The sequence below is a fragment of the Temnothorax longispinosus genome, chromosome 7, assembly GCF_030848805.1.
Source record: "Temnothorax longispinosus isolate EJ_2023e chromosome 7, Tlon_JGU_v1, whole genome shotgun sequence".
Lineage (NCBI taxonomy): Eukaryota > Metazoa > Arthropoda > Insecta > Hymenoptera > Formicidae > Temnothorax > Temnothorax longispinosus.
In genome coordinates this window covers 2525164-2548335 of record NC_092364.1, presented here as the reverse complement: position 1 = coordinate 2548335, position 23172 = coordinate 2525164, and the positions used below count along the sequence as shown (strand labels likewise).

Genomic DNA, 23172 nt, shown 5'->3' with positions numbered 1-23172 from the left:
AACGTATGTTTCTCGCAGACTTCTGCAACTAGACCGCTCCCTATGATTACCTCGCATGCGATAGAAATAAAGTTTCGGAAATGAAACCGAGCCGCCATTGCATGTATCGTGTATGAATGTGTATGCGCACTGTCTGTGAGCGCGCCCACGTGTTTCTCTGTTTACCACGTGACCCTGTACCACATGCCTGAGTTCAAGGGTTGCCTGACCACGTGTTTCATACATGCGGAGCATGTATGTACGATACATTTTAATGGCATTCCCTATCCTCGGCATCAAAAATATCGGCAAAGCGACCAGTTTAGAGTGTTATAGAAGTATGTTTTATTTAAAAACGCCGGGCAGTTTATTCTCAGTAGGCTTTTCTCTCCGCTTGGTCGATCGGCGGTCGGTCGAGCAGCCGAGCACCAGTCCGAGATGGTCTCAGAGAGGTCTAGGGAAGATAACAGCTGGATAAATCGAGGTGAGGGACTTTCGAGTCTTCGCGTTTACAGACCCTGCCCGCGGAATCCGCGTGCGCGCGCGCATGAGCGCCTCGGCGAGATGTTTGGAGCGAGAACCGAGAACGCCTTGATGCTCGGAGCCCACGGAGCGTCTGTCAAAAGCGCCGTCGACGGAGCGTCGCTGATGCTGCTCGCGAAATCGCCGTCGGCCGACGCGAAGGAAACGAGTCTCCCGGTGGTCCGCGGCTAATATCGGAGCCGTTCCGGGTCTCGCATCTCACGATCGAGTCGATCGTCGGAATATCGGGAGCGACGGGAGCGGGCACGTCGATCGCGCGGGACGACCACTTTGTGCACATCGGATTCGTCTGACCGGTAAGTGTGTTGGACCCGTCGATTTTCCCACATCCCTGCGGCGAGTCGCGACTTTGTTCGCCGTCGATTTCGCGATTATGGGAGCCGAATTTCTCTTTTTTTTTTCTTTCACGGAAGAAGGCGCATCGTGAGAAAATATAAAGAGGGGTCGAGAGTGTCGAGACGCTTTTGCTCGAGTCGAACGACCGCGTAGCGCGTTCGATCTTCGCTCCGAACGCGCTCCGGAGGCTGAACATGTAATATGTAATAATAGAATTGATATGACGCTGGCGCGGTCGAACGCGTTACCGTCGCAACGGACGCGCGACGGGTTATTTTCAATTCGTTCGCGGGGGATTTTGTCGAACAATGCTCGTCTTTTCACGCGCCACGACGAACGTCGACGGCACGGTCGGCCGATCAGCTGATCGTCGCTCGCGCGGCCTGGCTTTTGACATAACCTGCGAGGACCTCGCGCACGCGATGCCCTGACAGGCCGATTAACGTTGGGTGATCTTTGGTCGCGCGTGAATTTTTTCTCAGGGCAGGGTAAACGATCGTTAACGGCGAAATTTATTAGTTTTCGTTATAAATGTCTTTGCGATTGTGATTTTTAAATTTTTATAATTTGATTTACAGCATGTATAATATATTTATTACGTGTTTGAAATATGTAAATATATTTTATCATGTATTACATGTATACCGAGCGTAATCGATTGATGCAATATAATAATAATTGTAATAGACAAAATATGTGTCACTTATAATATATATAAAAAAAAGTTAATTTATTATATTTATTTACTTACTTGATATTTGGTGGAAAACAATAAAATTTTATCTATTCGCATCTGTGAAGATTTGCTCGCAACAAGGAAACTGAAAAGATCATCACTTGCTCTAAAAATCAGTTGCTCTGAAATTTATAAGAAATAAAGAAAGAAATAGAATGGAATCTAGGACATCTATATGCAATCCTCTGACATAGAGGAATTCCTCTGTATATTGTTTCAATACGCGAGAAAATCCGATTTCCCGAATCTGTCTGCAAACGTAACTTGACACAGTAGGATTTCACCTGCGATGTGTCTGGGATGGGAAATGAAAATCGATTCGAAATTAAACGAATACTATCGACATTTATACAGATTATCAGTCATTTGTACGCGAATTTGTTTTAGATTAATATTAATCTTTCATTTTACGCGATATCAGTTTCTAGCAAATTAATTCATATTATTTATTAAATTATAATTATACAGTCATAATTGTAGGTATACATATATTTATTTATCATATGCAATTACAATGATATAATTAGCAATTGTAATTATTCCAAAAGATAATGATTACTCTGCTATAAAGCTTTCGATTTAAGTTTTAATGCCGCGTCGTATCAATTTTATCTTTAAAATTATTTTACCACGATCTTCACTTTCTTTATTATGTCATTTACCGTTATGTTAAATGGACAGCGACTCAAGAATACTCCTGCTTTTATCTGTATTGCAACAAGCTACTGGAGCGGATAAGATAACAATATAACAATCTCGATAACTTCCGAGATCCCCTTACTCTTTCGTGTTTGGAAAAATATGTCTCTTATTGAATCTCATCGAACGAGATCACATAAAAAGAGAAACACACATTTCTCGACTTATTTAAAACGACGCAAAGAGTGTGCCTTTGGCGTAAATGCAGTAAGAAGTGTTTTATCCACGTTTAATTAAACGCAAGACGTAGACGGTTCGGACAACGACAATTATTCTCTCGTGCTCAACTTTCCGCAAAGTGCTTCAGCCTTTTATTCGGCATCTTGTTTTTCGTATAATAGAAACCTGCCTGCGCCTCCGCGAGAGATATGGAGAAATTGCCTCCAAGTTAAATTCCCTTTCTCTCTGTTCGACGGAACAGGATTCGGACGCTCGGAACGAATTACAAACTCGCTCTAGGGTAATATCGACTCGGTCTACCGCCGAAGCGTTATGTAAGAGATCCGGAGAGGTAGATAAAACGAAATCAATTTGCGCGGTTCACAATCGGCAGATCGCCGATTGGTTTCCGTTCGCCTATATACGTGTGCACGTGTATATACGTCTTCGATACGGGCCGATAGCACGTTCTCTGTTCGCCTGACGTCGCATTGATTACGCTATTGTAGGATGTCAATGCCCGCGTTCTGTGTAACGAAACGAGTGAGCTCGATGGTAACGCACGCGGTCGAATCAACGGACACATCGTGATCTTTAGATTAGGTTTCCAAGGCGATATCTCCCGCGACAGGGTATCAAAATACTAATTAATTAAACGGGAAACGAGCTCCGGAAAAGGCGTGAGTCACTGTGTCAAGAGACTGTAAATAAAATTGTTCCCGTTTAGCGAGAATGTCGATTATCGTTCGTGGGAGTCCTACAATATCGAAAATAAACAAAGGACGAAAATAGAAATTACGCATGGAAACCGAGAGCCAGGTGCCAAGAGAAAAGAATACTTAGTTTTCATTATCACGAAATAAAGATAGCGCAGGAGGAAGATATAATTTTAGATTTTGTGCTCTTTCGTGAGATCTTTTAAATTCCTATACCTCTTCGTGTAATCTATCGATTGCGTTATGTCTTATCGTCAAAAACTGATGACAGCAAATATATGATGAACACTAATCTTTGCCCGGAAAGTGCAATTTGTCCGGCAAGCGCGCCGCGAAATAAAGCGCTTTTATGTGATGAAGCGGCCTTCGAGTTTTGGCACAATATTTTGACTACTGTTTAGAGCGTCCTCGCAGTGTCACAGTTAATGCCTGTGGCTTAACTGACGCCACACTGGCAAATCACCATCAATTTTGCAGACAAATATACCTCCGCAACACTGCGAGGCTTTTCCACTACGAATTTGAATGGAAAATTTTGCGCAACGCTCATATTTGTGGAATTAAAACAATTGCTATTATGCGTGCGAAGAAAAGATTTTACATCTTCTTTTGTACCGGCAATTTGACATTGATCACTGATATAGTTTTTTATTAATTCTATCAATTTCTTCGACAGGTACGGGACCTTAATTAACATTAACAATGGCACAGGACAGTCCGAAACCTCCAGCTCCGAAACCTGCGGAGCAATTCAAGTACGTCTTTCTTCTATAAAATCTTACTTGCAAAATAATAACATCTTGTAAAACGACGAATTTGAAAACATCTGAAACCGGAACATGCTGATTTAGAAGCGTTACAATTTTATTTTAATTATAAATGAAAAGATAAAGTTATTAAGAAATAAAATAACGGATGTTTTCTCTTTATAGATATAATAGTTTAATGTAGAAGAATATATATATAAATATAAGCGTGTAATATAACCTTGTATCTGTTTTTCAGACTTATACCAAAAATCATAAACGGTGGCATTGCCGGAATCATTGGAGTGTCCGTGGTGTTTCCGCTCGATTTGGTTAAAACAAGATTACAGAATCAAGTTGTCGGTCCGAGTGGCGAACGCATGTATAAGTCAATGCAAGTATTTTTATTTCAGAAATTATAGTAGCCATTATACATAGATATTATGCATCGCAAATAAAAAAATAATACCCTAATTATTATACTAAAAAGCAGCTTCGAAATATTAATTTGTATATTATTATTATTCTTAGTCTATTGATAATCAAATTATATACAAAGCAATTGTTATATTATTTCACATAACAAGCGTTTTTATTTCACTTACACTTTCTTATATTTTCTTTTTTAAATATAAAGTAAATAAATGTCCAGGTTTTTTTTTAAGAAAACAAGAGATAAAATTCAAAAGAACACAAAACACAAAGAGATTTATCATAAACGAATGTATTCAATTTTTTCCAGGTTTGATTGTTTTAAAAAGACGTACAAGGCAGAGGGTTATTTTGGAATGTATAAGGGATCCGCTGTAAATATATTATTGATCACACCCGAGAAAGCGATCAAACTTACTGCCAATGATACATTTAGGCATTATCTTTCCCTCGGACCTGGGTATGTTGCAAATAATATATTATGTAATATATTTTTCATGTTATCAGACGTATAAGAGCTTGTGGTATATGTGCTCCTTCCTGTGTGTAACATTGCCAGAGCAAGTTAACCCGTGAGAAGTGGCATGGGAGTTGTTTAGTCGGATTATGCCAATATATTTTTAAAGACAGTCATTAGGTATTCATAGTGAGTGCCTAGTACTCATTAACAATTTATTTTCTCATATTCTATAGATTTAATTTTAAATCTTTAGCATTCTATGTGTAATACTTAACATCTTTTTATTTTTTAGATAATTTATAACTTCTTTTCTTATACGCGTCATCTTTTTCTTTCCATTTAAAACTCTAATTTTCTGTAGCAATTATTTTTTTATTGTATTTAATACTTATGTATTTTAAAGGGGTTTATTCAAAGTTTATGGCAAGTGGATCAGCATGAAACATATTTCGGATGATAAAATTTCTATTAAATTAATTATGTAAAATTTGTTGAAAACTCGGGCTTTCCAATTAGTTTTTTTATCAAATTAATTTAATTCCTTGGCAAATTTTATATAATGAAGGGAAATGATTATTAAATCATCATCTATTAAATTGAAATGACGCAAGCGTTGGTAAACTGTTACAAACATTATAATCAACATTAACTTTTTTAATTGAATATTTCCTCTTTTTAATTTAATTAATGGAGGATACGAGCGAGTGTATCTAGAAGCCACGAAGTTTAAATGACGTCAATAACAAAATGAGAAGCCAAAGAGTATCGATTAGACCAAGTTGCATGCATAGTAGACGATACACATAGGTATGAAAATTATTAGAATAAAAATTTGAAAATGTTAGATCTCTTTGGTTTCTTTGTTTTAATAAAAATTACACATATATTTTCTGTAATATATTATAATTCTTCTTTAATATACCAAATTTGCATTTATTTCGTCAATCAGGTTTTCATTATTGCAATAAATTATTTTAAATGTTATTAAATACCGAAAAATATTGCTACCATCAAAAGCATTAGTTAATATAATACTTATTTATATTGTTTAGTTTACTTCGGAAAATATAACAGTTTATTTCTTTAAAAAAAGCATAATTGGAAAGCCTCAAAAATTAGTAATGTAGTGCTGTATCGTTTGATCAGCAGAGCATCATAGAGCATCATAGCATTTTGTCATTAGAGCATCATAGCATTTAGAATACCTTAGAGTATATTTATTCTTGTTGCTAACCACTGTTATTAATTTCTTCAATAACTGCTTGCACTCAACATCGACACTACCTTCCAAGTAAATTACACACAAAGTGTATATCTATTTAATGTCAACAAATTATTAGTAACTAGAAAAAAATCGTTTTATTATAACTGTGGGTCCAGCGATACTTGAAAACATTCAATATTTAATAAGAATGATTTAATGTTCAAGAACATATAAATGGCATTGCATTTCTTTTTTTTTTAATTTAGAATTTATAGTGTCCAATTTTTGCTGAATAATTTTGCAGAATTATTGCATATTCTATACGATATACATATATACTTCTGGAATTAATTTTCTTAGTAAAAATTGACGGATTATTTACAGTTCCCATTTATTCTTTTTATAGATATTGTAACTCTTTAGTTCTATTCTAAATTGGTTAAAGCGTTATTAAATTTTAAGATTACGAACATGGCTCATTCTTTATTACTTCTCGAGAAAGGCAAAAAACAAAGTTGGGCTCGTGCTATTATGCCAGAATCTTATATTGTTATAAAATATATTGAAGTATATTATTCTGTAATTCTAGACAACTGAAGCTACCTGTTTGAATGTAATTTCCGAGTTAAATGACCTGGCAAACGGTGCGAGCAACCATAACTAGCTAACCAAGTCGCAAGCAATCGACGAGAGCAGGGTAATTTTTGCTTTCCCCCTTTCTTCCTTACGAAATACTTTCTTCAGAACAATCCAAAATCCAAGAGTAATGACATACCAGAAATTATACAAACTTTAGTCAGAAATAGTCTGATAGAGTTGCTGAGAATTTGTTAAATGTCAGATAGCACTATAACGCAATGTAACTGTCAAGTTTTTATTTTAGCTTACAATTATAAATTGTAATTCATCTCATTTGCTTCATTAAAAGTTGCTTTTTGATATACCGAATAATTTCGTCTATTCACAAAGAGCTCTCATTAGTGTCACGTCATGCTATTGGAATTACAAATAAATTGCAAATCATAAAGTTAACAGATTGCTTCGTTTACGTTTTTGCCAATGTATTTTGATGCTCTGTGGTCCATTAAGATGTTTGATATATTGTTTATCATGCCACTAGCGTTGAATGATCTCCCTTACACCAAGACTGGCACCCTGACAATTATTTCCGAAAGAAAATCAATTGGAATTTTAGACAATCACATTTTATATCCTCAAAAAACTTTGATAAATTCGAGAAACTGATTTTTTTTTAATTAATCCATGAATATTTAATTAATACACAATTGAATCGCATAGCCATTAAATGATAATCGAAAATCGGTTTTAAGACAATTGATTGGCCTTACTTTTAATTGGAAAAGTTGAGCTCGGTAAAACCTGTTGCTAAACATACTAGTCAATCGCGAAAAGCGATTTCTCGAGAACCTAAAATATTTTTTTTCGAAGATCAGTCGTGTGCCAGTCTTCATGTATTAAGATTTTTTGCAATATGTGCCGTGATCCCAGGACTCTTTTAATCTGTTGTCCAGACAACAATTGCCAATAGAACGTGAAATGCTCGCCGGCGGCTTGGCGGGAGCATGCCAAATAGTCGTTACCACTCCGATGGAACTGCTTAAAATACAAATGCAAGACGCTGGCAGAGTCGCCATGGCAGCTAAGGAAGGTGATAAAAGCAATCAATAAACTTCTCAAGATATTCCTTTCGCGTCTCGTCGAATTTTGCAGCGAGATTATTCGCGGGTATCGCGCGCTGTTCACATATCTCTAAGTTTCTTATTACTGTTACATTGTTAATAATTTCGCAATTTCGAACAACAGACGCTTCTTATTTGTTGTATCTTTTATGATGTTGATTAATTGCCATGGACGACTACATATTTTGTAAAATTTGAAGTTTTACACATGTTTATACGATATAGAAATGTAACGCATATTGGAACAGTTTCTAAAACGTGGAAATGTGTACAACTGTATCCGTTTTAGAATTATTATGCCTGCCCGTGCCTATAACAATAAATTGCATAACGCATTACTGTTGCAGCGGGTAAAGCAGTGCCAAAGGTATCCGCTTGGTCATTAACGGTAGATCTACTTAGGAAACGAGGTATACTGGGGCTGTACCAAGGAACCGGCGCCACGGCACTCAGAGACGTCACGTTTTCCGTCATTTACTTCCCGCTGTTCGCCAGACTGAATGATCTCGGGCCAAAGCGAGAAGACGGTTCCTGTAAGTACCAGTATATAATTGCGCTGTTATACACGATCCTAAACGAAGATTATATTAACGGTAACAATATCGCTTCATATTAGCTGTATTCTGGTGTTCATTCCTTGCCGGATGCGCCGCCGGCTCGACGGCCGCATTAATGGTGAATCCATTCGACGTAATCAAAACTAGACTGCAAGTTATCAAAAAAGCACCTGGTGATCCAACGTACAACGGAGTGTTAGACTGTATACTGTGAGTCATCTCTTGAATATTCGCTTATTCAGTCATCGTTCAGTCATTACTATAGCAATAAGTTTATACACGAAATTACATATAAATCTATGAATTCATGCGCGCTTAGATCTCAAATCAGAGTAAGGATAATACAAAGGCTTTATAATAATTATTTCCGGCTTGTAGGAAGACATTTAAAAACGAGGGACCTACGGCGTTCTTCAAAGGCGGCGCTTGCCGAATGATAGTCATAGCGCCGTTATTCGGAATTGCACAAACCGTCTATTATCTCGGCGTAGCTGAGTGGCTGCTGGGATTGAAGTGAAATCGCCATATCGCCGATTCGTGCCGTTCAAATGCTCTGGGAAACCGACAATAATAATCGTTGTAGAATGTAGTTGTATTTTTGCTTGAGAATTTTGCTCTCCGTCGTCGCAATAAGAATGTTATTTAAACGGAATCGCTAATATGTAAAAGAAAGTAAGAAAGAATACGTAATTGGAACTATCGTAATTCCCGCAGGTCGCGAATTATAACGAATCCATATATAATTGAATGAAATATATCCCTATCTTTTATGCCCATATTCGCAAAGTGCATTAAAATTACTAATCAAACAACGGAATCAATATACGTTCGTCTACTAACATATTGCGTTCTTGTGACGTACTCATAAAATTATATCGCTGCGTTGATGTATCGAAACATCGAATCATTAGGAAAACATATGGAATTACAAATATTTCGCAGCCGTACCAATTACATGTTATTCAATATTTAGGTCGTTCATGCATTTTTCCATGTAATAATAGCGCTTCTTCATCTCTTCCCCCTACTTTATAGACTCTGTAAATTATATGCGAGATCCTGCCCACGAATTATGCTCGTTAATAGATGTATATCGGGATCTTCGTTGTTATATCTACCAGACTAGCCATAATTATAGTCAATTATACATGTACATTAAAGACATTAAGCAGATTTAACGTGATATTTTTTAAACAGACGTTTTTCGTTAGACGTAATAGAATATTTTGGCATAATATTTTGTTAAAGCTCACATTCGTTACCTAGTTTTCTTAATTTTTATCTTATGTCAAGAAAAACACTTTATGGTCACATATGTAATATAAACAGCAAATTACAGAATCTTTTAAGCAACTGCAGCTGATGTGCTTCTTTTCATTTATTTCTTTTATCCCTTAATTTTTTCACTTTTTGACATCGTTCTTTAATCCTGGGTTGCGGCAGATTTTTTCGAGCTACTACATTGTGTGATTTATAAAAAGTAATATTGAAATAAATGCAGGCGCATTAAGATCAACATATAAAATATATCTGCTCTTTGATATTATATTCCATAGAAAACAATTTATTTCTATTTTTCATCTCTTACTTTCACATATTCAAGAAAAGCCTGTTCCCTGTTGGGAAGGGTTAAAAATATAGTAATAGCAAAAGTCTATGTGTGTTCGTTATTGAGGAAAATATACATAATGAGATGTAAAAGGTACAAATTAAAATAAATTATTAAGTTTCAAACGTTCATTAATCATGTAAGAATTATCATACATGTTTTGCCTCAATCGTACATTTCGTTCATTCTTTGATAAAAAAAGCAAGATTTGTGTTCAAATGTCTATTATTTGCTCGAGTTTCTCATAACTGTCATACGGACATCACATTGGTCCTTATTAATAAATCCTACAACCTCGCTACGGTAGCGCGAGGTGAATCGCATACGTTTAAATTTAACACTCATGCATAATGATCGCGTCAATAGCAATTAAACTTATACTAATTTCGTTTAACGTATATCTAGTATATGTAACGTTACTCTCTGTCGTACTTTGTTAACAACAATATAATTTGTTTACGCTTTAATTTGTGATATAAGGGTGTGTTGGTACACGATGACACAGATTGTTTGTGATCTAACAACGCTAATTATTAATATAAAGCTCTTTATGATGCTCACCCTAATTCTAAAAAGACCATTTGGTTTACTACTAATGACGCATAATACAGTTCATAATAAATAATCATGGGCGTGCCTGACCAAAAAAAAAAGAATATTTCTCTTAAAATTTCCTTCCTTTAGAATTTCTGATTATTTATGGGGTATAATAAGAATTGTAGTTTTTTAAATATTTTATTTATATTGACTATATTTTTATAAAAAATAATAATATTAATGATAATAATTGTGTTATTATTACATGTAACATAATAAAACCAGATATTATCAAGTATATTATAATTATTAATTTCTTGTATAATAAACATTTCCTAAAAAAATTTGGAGTCAGGCACACCCCATGCACTTGTTTAATAACAATAAAAATTTTATTAATCATTATCACATACGTCAATGATGTAGATATAATTATCGCACAAATTAAAAGCGTTTTCTATTATCTGCTTAAAAAATAAGCGGTAAGTATTGTAAACTGTTGAATACTCGCTATGATATTTATGTTAACGTTTTTCGCAACAACTTTATAAAATTGCTTTCTCTTTCTCTCTCCTACTCATCATGGTGTTATTCATATTTCCAGCAAAAGCGCGAAAATATAATTAATAACTGTACAAATTTTATCAAGTGTATGGTCGACTGAGTATTGTTACGTTACATTGCACTTACAACTTATCTGTCTTTAAGAATCGTTCTTAACTAACGTTATTTTTATCAAACGTACACGTAATTTATGTATCACGAAAGATGATACATAAAGATATGGTAAGATTTCTTACGTACATATCGAAAAAGATAATCTTCAACATTATCTTTTTTGTCATATAATAAAAAAATGGTCTATTTCGTGATACAAAATTGGTTGTTTGTGTATAAAATATTTAAGTACTTCTTCATATAGGGTTAAAAAACGCTTCGTCCATTGGTATCTCCAGGATTTCTACACAAATCGAAGGTTACATTTTTTTGTCGATTTGAAAGGCACAGTATCTTTTGTGATATTAGCTAACGTAATTTCGTTTGTTTTTTTTATCTACGTCTACGACATTGCACGATTCATTCCTCTGCGCAACTCCGATAGATTCGTTAATTCATCCTAATATATTAAGTCTTGCATCAGGATACACGTTAACTGCAACATACAACAATATTCCTACTGAGCTACTTTCGTTGAGATTGAGAAAAGGGACATTCGACGTACACTCAAGATATTACAAAAATAAAAAAGAACGATTTATAATTAACATATTGTATTTTTAATTAACAGGAGAATTTTGTTTAGTTTCTCCATGTTCCAAGATCCATTTTGTGCTTTTAAAAATATCAATGCCCGTGTGCAAGGGACAAGATTAATCGTCTAACGTTCTTAAAATACGAGTTAGGTCACCGCTGGATCCTTCGGTTCTCTCTTCTAGACGAATTCTTCGCCTCTACTCACCTCATATTGTAATGATGAACCGGCTTTCGGTAGAGCTCGAAAGCGCTTCCTCTTTGCTCTCGACTACCAGCCAGGTCCAGACCGCTGGGTTCCCTATTGTGTCCAGGATTAGCGGAGGGATAGAGCGAGCTTGCGGGAGCGTGGTTATTACTGTGCATATATCCATTGTGATTCGTGCTGTTCCGGTTATGCGTTAGACCGAGACTGATTTGGCCGGTGCTATTGCTATGGGAATGCGTGGTAGTCACTGGCGGGCTCGAATGAGAATGTGTGTGACTGAGGCTGTGGCTGTGCGTCGGCGACGTGAGATGACTTAGATTGTGATGCGAATTCACGATATTGCCCTCATTGTGACGGCCGGGCGGCGGGATGTTGTAGTAATATTGACCGCTGTTGCGCTGAACGTTGCTGTTGCTTTCTACCTAAATGAAGATAAAAATTCGCGTAAGATCTCACAAAGATAACGCGACTGATCGATATTATCGCGTTTTGATCCTCATTAAATTATGAATCATTGCAGACATTGATAATAATGACAAGAATAATAATATAAAGAAAAAATAATCATCTTTGCAGAATTATTACAATTTATAAAATAATTACCCCATTATGCACATGCGACGTAGCGATGGAATAACTCTTCGAGTGTTGGTACGAATTACTCGCATCATTTCCGTTGTTCTCCGTTTGTCCAAGTGACGTTTGTGGTGGTCTGTAATTCTTCGGCTTCGGAGGCGGAATCGGTTTATAGGTGCCTGCTGGTTTATTTTGTGAAATTGGTATCGACTTGTAGTCGGTAGATCGGCTGTGTAACAGAAAGAAATGATAATCTCGAATTAGCTCTCATTTAGACACACTGATCACACAAAAAAGTTTGATGGAAAAAAAATAAAAAAGATTTGAAATAAATTATATCAATAAAAGATGATTGCAAGGAAATAAAATTCATTAAAATATCCTTATTTTATAAAAAAAGATATACATGTATTAAGTAGTTAAAAAAGAAAAAGATGTAAACAGGAAATATATTTTAATTTGTTAAGTGTATTAAATACACACCTGTATTTGGCATAATCGGTTCGCGTTTGAGCGTCATGCGTGGAAATGGGTTGAGCTGTAGATCTAGTAAATCTATACGGATCGTGCGCTCTCGTTGCGCTCGGTATATTACTGCTTTTGAGATCATCAGGTACATTCGGACCCAAACGACCTGTCGACGCGTTCAAATTCGCCATTCCATAGTTCGCGTTCCCATTAGTATTGTTGTACGAATCGTATGAAGACATGCTGTCGTAACTTCCCTATGTAAGAAAGCATAAATATATCTTATGGTCAAACAGCGTGCCTTTGAATTACGCCATCTCAAGAAAGAAATATCGCTTACCGCTTTTGGCTGTGCTCGTTCGAGGGATGATGTGGCATTTGCTTTGTGGGGGGTTGCATTGATGTAATTCCCCATATCTAGAATTGAGTCGGTTTTATTCACTCCTAGACGTTCCTGAGCGGATCGCCCTATCGTTCCCCGTGGCGTATGATTAATAATCGGCTTCGCATTTCGATCAACTCGGGGTGGAAGATCCGGTGGACTATGATGAGGAGATCTAGGTTCGAAGGAGCTGCCCAGATATTCCGGCGAACCGGACTGATTGCTCCTTTGACCGGACAAAGAGAAGCCGTACTTGCTGTCCCCCATTCCGCCTTGGGACCTTCTCTTCTGCTGCTCGAACGATTGCTAGGAACGAACATATTCATTAATTAATTGTGGACGATCAAAATCGTTTACTCGTACAAAATTAATTATACATTGACTCGCTAAATTTTAATTTTCCGAAAAGCTTGTGGCTTGGATCTCGTTTAGAAATTTACCGAGAATCTTACACATTACCTGATAATTTGTCGAGTACGGTGGCGGCGCAGTGGTATCGTCTTGAGTAGCAATGCTCGGATCGGAACTACTCTTTAGCCGCGACGGTGGGCCCAAAGTGCCGGGGATAACGGGCGCTGGGCTCAGCTCCAGATCGCTCTCCGGAGAGGAAGCGTAGGAGAGGCGAGAAGTCATCGGGAATAGGAAGTCATCCGAGAGGGCTTCTTCCGGCTACGATCGCAGACCACAGGACATCACGTTAGGCAAACGGTACATACGGTACGTGTATTAATAATCAGATGACACACTGAAGTTGTTCAGATATATTACGGTCAATAAAGTACAGTGAATGAATTATTATATTTGTATGAGTATTTTGTATGAGTATCGCATTGAAATTAAATTTGTAGTATGCTTTCTTAGCTTAGAAGCAACAGTTGAAACGTAAAACAGTAGTAAAGTAGAAAAATAATAGCATGATAAAGCGCGCATTCTCAGGCATGCAAAACATATGTAGAAAAGATTGTATCTTTTTCAACAAGCTTGCATAAAAAAATAAAGTATTTATAAATGTTAATCACGATGAAGAGAAAAAAGGAAAAATAATGGCAATTTTATAAATAACTTTTTAAAGTTATGTTGTCAATTAGCAAATTAATTAACAAAATAACTTTAGGCTCATCTTTAAATTATATTATTAAATTTTTGCTTTTTCAACTGCTTTATAATTAAAACTGCAAAAATACTTTATTTTCTCAAGGGCCTTCTCTCAACGACTAATATTGAGAGTTTCAACAAGTTGATAATTTAAAAAAAAGAAAATAGATCATTATAATAGATACAGTCATGCAGAATGGAGAAATGCATACAAAAAGCATGCAGGATTAATCCTTTAACTGTCCCAAACGAATATACTCACCTATTGACTTAATTGTTACTGCCATCGACATGTGTTTGCATAGTCTAATTAATTTAATTGCTTCTCTAGTGATTAATTGATATATATCGCATATCTATATAAAATATTGCGACATTGATTTACCTTGAAGACAAAAAGCGCGTTTTGAGTGCTAAGATATTACAATATTCCACATATATATTAACAAAATATTCTGAATGTCGCAGTTAAAGGGTTAAAGCAAGCAGGATTTATATATAGCCGAAAAATTGCTCACGGATGACGCTCGAGTTCGAAGGTGGCTGCGGAAGTGGCGGGAATTTTTCCATAAAAGATAATATTGATGACTGATGATGCAACAGAGACACATCGTGATTCTTATTCTCGTCGTAATACACGTTATCATTAGGAAGCGGAGGAGGTGGGAGAGCGGGAAGTGGAGTATGAGCGTGTATAGACGGATGCGATAGGTCCCACACCGTGTATCGGCTATATATTGGCTATAATAAACAAACCCAAATTATGACGAAGATCGCCGTGGAGTATCTATATGAGCAACAAAGAAAGATCGTGATATCCAATATCCATGAGAAAAGTGAAAACAGAGAACGAGAAGAGAAAAAGAGAAGTCAAAAACCACCCCCAACATATATAGCTGTATCTCTCTCTGGCAGTTCTTTGTTCTGACATTTTACTTGAAGTAAAACGAAAACATCACACGCATTCTGCAACACAATTTGTACCTTGAATCGAGTTGCTTTACCTTAGTTTGACTCATCCATAGTGAACCTTGCTGCTGGCGATCGATAAGTTCTCTCAGTTTCCGGTACCAAGCTTCCGGTGCATTGAGAGTGATTACCGCGCTAAATACGTGTCCCCAGATCTTGTCGAGTTTTTGACACTGCTCCAAAAGCTTTTTACTGCTTTTGTGGGCTGATCTGTAATCATACGTGGCATATAGAATTTGACGAATGACGAAACAGAGATCTCATCTCGCTGTCTTTCTTACTTTGGTATGCCGGCTCTCATCTCTTTGATGATTTGCTTCGTCTCGGCCTTCAGGAAAATGACAATCGGATAAAATTGGGCGTAATTTAAGCGATCCACAGCATTCGGAGTAATGTCGAGCAACGCATGCTTGCCCCGGTCCATCACTTCTCTGATGGCACTTAAGCGAATAATGCCGGATGTTTTGGTATTCTTTCCACTACCATCCTCCATTTGACTTTCCATTTCTACAAAATATTCAATCTTCAGCAAACTACTTCGAAAGTATCATATTCACGTAAAAGTTTGTTCAATAAAAAAACTAATACAGAATGTATCCTTTACTTACGTGGAGAAGTAAACTTATCAGGGAAATCCTTTAGAAGTTTTTCCCTGGCAAGATCGGCCACGGGCCCAAAAAGAACGACGGGTCTGACAAATCCGGGATGTCTTAAAATCACGCGTTCGTAAGCGGGAAATTTGCTGACGCTATCGGAAAACACTACATCGTCCCAATGATCCTAAAAAATATAGGAGCATGAAAATTAATCTAAATCAAATATTAATATACGTACAAGGTAATTTAATCTTTTCGGTCTAATGCTTATGACATCAAAAAACGAACTAACAAACAAAATATATAATACAAGAAACATATATTAGACTATAAAATGTATACATATAAATAGAAAAAGAATTTGTTGCATTCGTACCCTCCCTAACGATTTCGAGCGTCTGTGACTGTTTCTTCTTCTCCTGAAGAAGCTACCTCTGCTCTCGCTGGCGCTCATCTCTTTCTTTGTCGCGTTGAATTGAGCGGTTGCTAGCTCCTCAGCCCGAGCCTTATTAGGTATAATTCCTTTCTGTACTTCTTGATTGTTTCGCCCAATTCGGAAAACCTGCCAAGATCCTACGACGCCATTGTGAAGGGTGTCTACCACGTGAAAAACGTCGCCGCTGCGAAAACTCATCTCTCCTTTTTGCGGTTGCTCATAGTGAAAGTGAGTTCTACGGATTTCACAAAAATATGCCATCAGCTGTAATCATCTTCGATCGACTAATAAAATTAAATTTAGAACTCGAACTGGAATTATATTAATAATATTGTTTTGATTGCAATTAAAAATTTTTTCTATTTTTATATTGTTATCATCATATTCATTATATAGTTAAGAATATAAAATAGAATGATAAATATAAAAATAAAATTACATAATTTAATTATTGACAATCAATAATACGTCTTTGTTTTATTTACTCTTTTGCATTTTAAACTTCGTTTTTTACATTATATAAAAAAATCATAAAAGAATAAATTGATAATTATTTCCCACAAAAGTCGGTGATCCTATTCCAGAATAAATTAATATTCACTTTGTATACATTTATCTTGAGATAATTTTCATCTTTATTAACATAACAAGATTATCAAACTTGTTATACACTTATATGTCACTTACTTTATGTGAAAAGAGTCGCCTCTTCCGGACGCAACGATTTGGTCGTATTCCTGACGTCGATGTTGCACGATAAGATCGATTTGTTCTTGCAAGCTAAGAAGAAACAGTACGGCTTCTTCCCTCGTTACCTCCTTCATATCCATATCATTTATCTGTCGCAAAAATTTTTCTTTTGCAAATTTTTATTACTCGGATACAGAATTTATTCGAAAATCTTAATCGCTTTTAAAGATCTTTAAAAGGTCTTTGTAGAGTCTTTAGAGCAAAATGTTATCCAAATGTATATTCTCTACACTTTGTTTCAATAAAATTTAAGATTAGAATTACTATCCCAACAAAAAATTCTTTCGAGATACAAAAATATTGTTAGATCTATTGTTGGTAGTTGTTAGTATTGACTTTGCTTTTATTCATTTCGTCATCTGTAGAGATCTTTAGGATCTTGAAAATATGTATCTATTTTGTCTAAATGTAAAATAAGTGGTGATATGTATATATCATAAATTATGTAACTGACCTTTAGAATTTTATCCCCCGGCTGAAGACCCTGAAGCGACGCAGGACTTCCCGCTTGAACTGCAGTGACAAAGACTCCGGTTTCATTGCCGCCGCTTAATCGCACGCCGACGGATCCTTCCTTTTGGAATGTGATAAATCGAGGATCTGGCCTATACATACGTAATAACAAAATGAACGTTTGTGTTGATTGGCCGTACAAGAGATTGAATAAAACTTTATCTACTTACATGGGTTGTTTCGTCCGAGGCGAAACCGAGTCTTCATCGTACAATTGTCTACGTGTACTATAATAATCTATAAGAAGAAAAATAGCATGTTAGTAAAATTTCGCAGAATACACTTAATAAAATAAAATTTAAAAAATAATCTTCATTATATTAATATGACGTTAATTAAGGAAGCATTTTATTTATGCAATTTCAAGCAGACTATATATAGTATATATCTCAGAGAAAATCATAATTCAAGATATATATTTCATTATTAAAATAGCATTAGAAGTTTAAAAAAAGATTGACATCAGATGGCCAAAAATTTTCGATAAAAAATAAATAAATTTGAGATTGATCAAAAAATACTAATATAGATCTGTATTTATTAAAACTTTATTTAGAACCATATTCGAATAGTAAATGATTGAGATATGTTTGTATCACAACGCATATACCTTCCGGTCTCGGCGGAGGTGGTCTGGGTGGATCTACGGTAGGCGTAGCTGGCAGATCTAGCTGGCTCAGAGACACGTCCATCAGCGGACCCCGCGAGCGACCTCTCGGCACGAGGTTACTCTTGTCCTCCAAGGGCTGCCTCGTGGGTGGCGGAACGTATAAGTTCTGACTACTGTAACTCGCGCCCGACAGGTATTCACCGCTATCCCCTTTACCTTGCTGCTGTACATGGCAACACGAGCTATCCCGCGTAATTACGATCGAGAGTCTGTCTTTGCACTGGTCCATCAGCTTTCTAGCTTCCTTCAGACTCATATTGTCGGCGGCGACGCTGCCTATTCGGGTTAACACGTCCCCGGTTTTCACTCCGATATTCTCTCGCGTAACCTCCTTTACGTATAATCGGCATCCCAGTACTATGCCGAAGTCTAGAAATCGAGACGGCAAATTACTACGTCTTGCCTCACACACATTGCGAAGACAAACGAAGATAAAGATTACAATAAAGAGCTCGATGAAAAGCTTGAAAATTAAGTGAGAAATTGGGTCGAACATTAGCTCGGAAAATTAAATAAAATTAGATTATATTAATTGCTTTGATTGGGAAGTTGACGAAGATTCGATTGCCAGACGTATACAATATTGTTCTGAGATCCTGGAGCCATCGCGCGATTGTTACACACCGTCTAATTACGTACCATCCTTTTTATTATTTCGCGTGAGTGTGAGCCGATGACTCTGGGGTACTCCGCTCCCTAAACAACCGGGTGAATTCGAGGAAGCTCTTCGTTTAACAACCAATAAAACGGTAGAACCGGATTCCCGCAGAATCCGCACGGCTGCCCCGTAATCGGCGCCTTCTAACGATATTCCATTGGCGGAGATGATACGGTCGTTCACTCTATAAACGATATACACACCCTCAAATAATGATCTTGTTAAGCGTGGGGATTATACCAAATTAAAATTAAAACCGGCGAATATGAAATTTTACTTAAAAAGTGACCCAAAGACTAAGGATGTATTCTTGAGCCACTTTGCAGTAAATCTATTTTCATTTTATAAGCAATTACAATTAAAAAGTTTTTATATAAATTAATTATTAATGTGACAACGAGTAAATATCAATAAATATGGATGTTATAAGATACTAAAAATAAGAGACTATAATAAACTTTATGGACTAAAAGAGAAACATTTCCATACATACAAAAATTTAAAATGTATTAATAGGAATTGACTGCCATTTGCTGTGGTAAATTATCAGTGAACTTACTGTAATTTTCCTTCAGCTGGACCGGGTTTGAGCACATCGGAGATCGCGATTGCTGTATCGCCATTATTGAAATGAGGATTATCGCGACCTCCTGACACAGCTATCCCAAAGCCATAACCGGGAACTCTGGTCACCTTAACGTGGTGAATCTCCCATCCTCTGTCACCAGTCTAAAATTAAAAAAAAAACATAATATTAAAAAATTGCCAATAATAAAAAAAGTTGTTTGGTGATCTTAGAATATAATCTTCCCTATCTTTCCTATCTCCTCCCCCCCCCTCAATCTCCCCTAAACAATGTCTTACTTTTATTTTATTATGTAGAACGTTAAACGTGTTAGAAGCTATCATTATTCTTTTATAATAATTTCAAATAAGCGACTAGTATCTAGTTGCTTTAATTCATTCAAAACTGATCGAATATTTCTCTGACTAATTCTTATATACTCTTTGTATTTTAATGATGTTTTATTTACGTATGCGCGATAAAACTGGCGAGATATAAACTTGAAGCGGTCAGTATTATACATATATTACACTACCGACAACGTGTTCCTCGCTAACGCTGTCATATAAACATCTTCTTTGCAGATACGTCTAGTGATATGATCGCTACGGTCAGTTGACATACTATCATTAAATGATCACAACAATATTATGCCGAAAGGCATGCTTTCACGGTCTTACATCATCTTTTAACAATGCCAAATAGAGATAAGCACAGTTATGAATCGCATATTTAAATAAGATAATATCGTGCAAATACCAAGACACTGTCGTGTCACGCGGCACCTTAAATCATCGTGTCCCGATAACTGTACGTGAAGATATATCATAGCGTAAAATCTTTTTATTTCTGCGCCACAAGCAAGAATATTAACGAAAAGTCTGAAATCGCTAGATTTTACAAAATTACATTCACCGAGCTTCTCTTAATTGCGTCGAAATAAAGATAAAAGTTACAAAATTTAACGGTATTCCATAATTATAATATATTAAATAAATTAACATTTTCTTTCTATGCACACAATGAGATAACGTTTAACCAGCGGTTAGAAGACGACAGGATCGCCTAATTGAAGGCCATAATTCATTTTCCACGCACGTGGAAGCGAATACAATGGTGCAATTATACGCATACCGCGGAGCCCGCGTGTATATTCCTAGCTCCGCGGCGTGTTTTCGTCGAAATTACGCGGCCGGCTAAATTAAACGATAACCATCATCGGGCATCGAGCTGCGAGGCACGATAATTAGATTAATTATTTCGGCGAGGCGGTAACAATGAGTCGTGCGTGACCGGCGCGTTTCGCGCCGTTAAAACTACGGCCCGAGTCCCGCAATTCGCCGCGATAAATTTAGCCCTGGACAGACATGTGAATCACTCGACGAAGCACGTGTTACAGGGAGATCTTCTCCTGCGCGGGAAAGCGATCGATGGGATAATCCAATACCACGTATCAAATGGCAGAGTTATCGCCTTCGTGGACTTATCGCGACACGTATAGCGAAGATATTTCTAATCCCGTATTCAATCAGATACGGTATCTCGTGCAGGATAGGCGTGAATGGAAGTAATAATGGGAAAGAGAGAGAAACAGAAAGAGAAAGAGAGAGAGAGAACAGATCTTAATAAACATTCCCGTTATATGCATCGCAATATCATGACACCAATAAAACCAAATCGCGATGCACTGCGTCGATCACTCACGACTTTCAGGCATACCTCGATTCTTCCTCGTTCATAAATTTGCATGTAAAGATACGCGCAGCGTCTTACACAAATGGTTACCGATGCAAATCGAATCCTCAGAGAAGATCGATCCGCGACGCCCGATCGCTCCAAAATTTCGAGCCCAAACGTTAATTTGCTATCGGCACACATGTCGCAAGACGAGATGGACGTCGCGATAAAATCGAGCGACTTCGGGGATCGCGGGGCAGAATCTCATTCGAATTCGCCAAGAATAATTCGAGGACGGAGATACGACCGCGCAAGTGTTTACACAGCCCTTCCGTATCGGGTTTAAAGATCTCGGGGGATGCGCTACCTGGCCGTCGAACCCGCCGGAGGAGTTCTGCATCGTGCCGTGGGTCGACGAGGTCGAATTCGGCGGAGATCCAGAATTTCCCACGTGACAGCCCACGCCGCCGCCGCCACCGCCACCGCCGCCGCCGCCTCCTCCTCCGCTGCCACTTCCGCCACTTCCGCCGCCGACGACCCCGACGACGTTGTTATCGCCCCTGTCCATCCTCTTGCGTAAAAGACGTTCCCTATCCTCCTCGCGAACCACCAGGACGATTCTCTCACGGGCCGCTCCCTCGCGCACTTCCGCCGATCATTCGCGATCCCTCAAGCATCTCCTCCCTCGGACGTTTCGCGCTTTCACGTGGAACCACGTGGGATCGATGTGGAATGGTATTCGCGTCGCGGACAACTCCGTCGCGATCGCATCGTTGCGCACGACGCGATCGCCGATCGACTGCGGCTGGCACGACTCTTGCGCAAAGGCGACCGCTGCGCGTTTTTCTGCGCGTTAAACAGAAAAATGTAATTGTGCGGCGATCATCAACGTTACGGTCCTTTCGTCATCGATGGTTTTCCGTTGGAAAGGAGAGACCACGTTTGACGCTCGAATATTCGATGTGAATAGCGATGCCTCTTGACGTCTCTCTATATATCTTTGTAGAAAGTAATCTCGAAGGATCGTTGCTCCGGAATCTGTAGAGATCAATTTGCGCGCTGCGTTCGACGTTGTGCAATCACTAATGACCAACAATCAAAATAGATGTTCGCCGTCTTCTAGATTTCGTTATTGTTCGAGCTTCGTCTCTTAAGAAACATCGACTTTCCCTCCGCCTCTTCTTCTTAACGCGATTATTTGCACCGTTTCGCAATATTGACAAGACCCCACGATGACGCACGAGTGTCAAGTGTGTAGCGCGTAGAGGAGGAGAAGAATCCCGCTTTATTATACACAATCCGCAAAACTCGCAAAGCAAACCAGCAAAGGCGTTTTAAAATACGTGGACTAAATAGACCAAGTCTTGGCTCGCGAGAGAAAACGCCCTTAATACGTATCGCTTCGAGCCGAGGTATTCAAGCAGACGTTAATTTTTAGAACTGACTCCGCAACTTATGGATATGCAAATACTTGGGCGATTTCTCCGAATGCCATGCACGCCTCTCTCTTTCTCAGGCTTCATTTGAGATCACCTCGATTCCGATCGAAGAAATCGAAGAAACGCGCGGCTTATCCTCGACGCGAAGTCGCGCACTTGCACTCGCGTCTCCCGTCGAGAAGACACGCATTTGGCGAATTACGGATCGGAGAGGCCCTCGCTCGCGAATCACGATCGGGACGAATCTCGCGGACGGCGGAGAACCTCGTGGTCCGAGATTCGCGACTGACCCGTTTTTCTCTCGTCGCTCGTCGCGATTTTCCCTTCCTCGTTCGCGCCGTTCTCCGCGCGCGAGACTCGACACTCGCTCCCGTTCGCCTTGCTCGGTCACGCAGCCACGGCTTCACGACACGGCAGCAGCAGCCTCGTTCGTTTCTCGTTCGTGCACGCCTCTTTTTCTTCCCTCGCACGCCGGGCTTCGGACGCGACGTAGCGTGAAGCGCTCG

At 38.0% G+C, this 23172-nt stretch overlaps 2 protein-coding genes across 9 annotated transcripts in view; one reads left to right on the top strand and one right to left on the bottom strand.

The window, feature by feature from the left end:
* The first annotated feature begins 493 nt into the window (after nt 1-493).
* On the top strand, nt 494-9625 carry LOC139816170 (mitochondrial glutamate carrier 1). The gene is made up of 8 exons (XM_071783553.1): nt 494-818; nt 3845-3923; nt 4174-4308; nt 4657-4806; nt 7543-7679; nt 8058-8243; nt 8327-8477; nt 8646-9625. Exons 2-8 carry the CDS (start codon nt 3871-3873, stop codon nt 8782-8784), a joined length of 951 nt encoding a protein of 316 aa, XP_071639654.1. The 5' UTR covers nt 494-818; nt 3845-3870; the 3' UTR covers nt 8785-9625.
* A 1012-nt stretch (nt 9626-10637) lies between these two features.
* Pyd (zonula occludens-like protein polychaetoid) overlaps nt 10638-23172 on the bottom strand; it is a 90567-nt gene continuing 78032 nt past the window's right edge. For 5 of the 8 annotated variants that reach the window (XM_071783539.1, XM_071783538.1, XM_071783541.1 and 2 more), the window contains 16 exons: nt 19545-19714; nt 18967-19169; nt 18268-18696; nt 17828-17894; nt 17599-17749; nt 17082-17233; nt 16335-16629; nt 15971-16142; nt 15644-15869; nt 15398-15572; nt 13758-13967; nt 13257-13604; nt 12932-13173; nt 12476-12677; nt 11873-12294; nt 10638-11566 (listed from right to left, as the gene is read on the bottom strand). In XM_071783539.1, coding sequence (XP_071639640.1) covers nt 11563-11566; nt 11873-12294; nt 12476-12677; nt 12932-13173; nt 13257-13604; nt 13758-13967; nt 15398-15572; nt 15644-15869; nt 15971-16142; nt 16335-16629; nt 17082-17233; nt 17599-17749; nt 17828-17894; nt 18268-18696; nt 18967-19169; nt 19545-19714 — 3468 coding nt within the window. In that variant the 3' untranslated portion in view covers nt 10638-11562. The other 3 variants (XM_071783535.1, XM_071783536.1, XM_071783543.1) reach the window with 3 other exon arrangements.

What these genes read in the sequence shown, in the direction of transcription:
- LOC139816170 (XM_071783553.1), top strand. Translation starts at nt 3,871, where the DNA reads ATGGCACAGGACAGTCCGAAACCTCCAGCTCCGAAACCTGCGGAGCAA. An exon ending in GAACGCATGTATAAGTCAAT is followed by an intron (nt 4,309 to 4,656) that starts GCAAGTATTTTT and finishes AATTTTTTCCAG; the next exon opens with GTTTGATTGTTTTAAAAAGA. An exon ending in TATCTTTCCCTCGGACCTGG is followed by an intron (nt 4,807 to 7,542) that starts GTATGTTGCAAA and finishes TCTGTTGTCCAG; the next exon opens with ACAACAATTGCCAATAGAAC.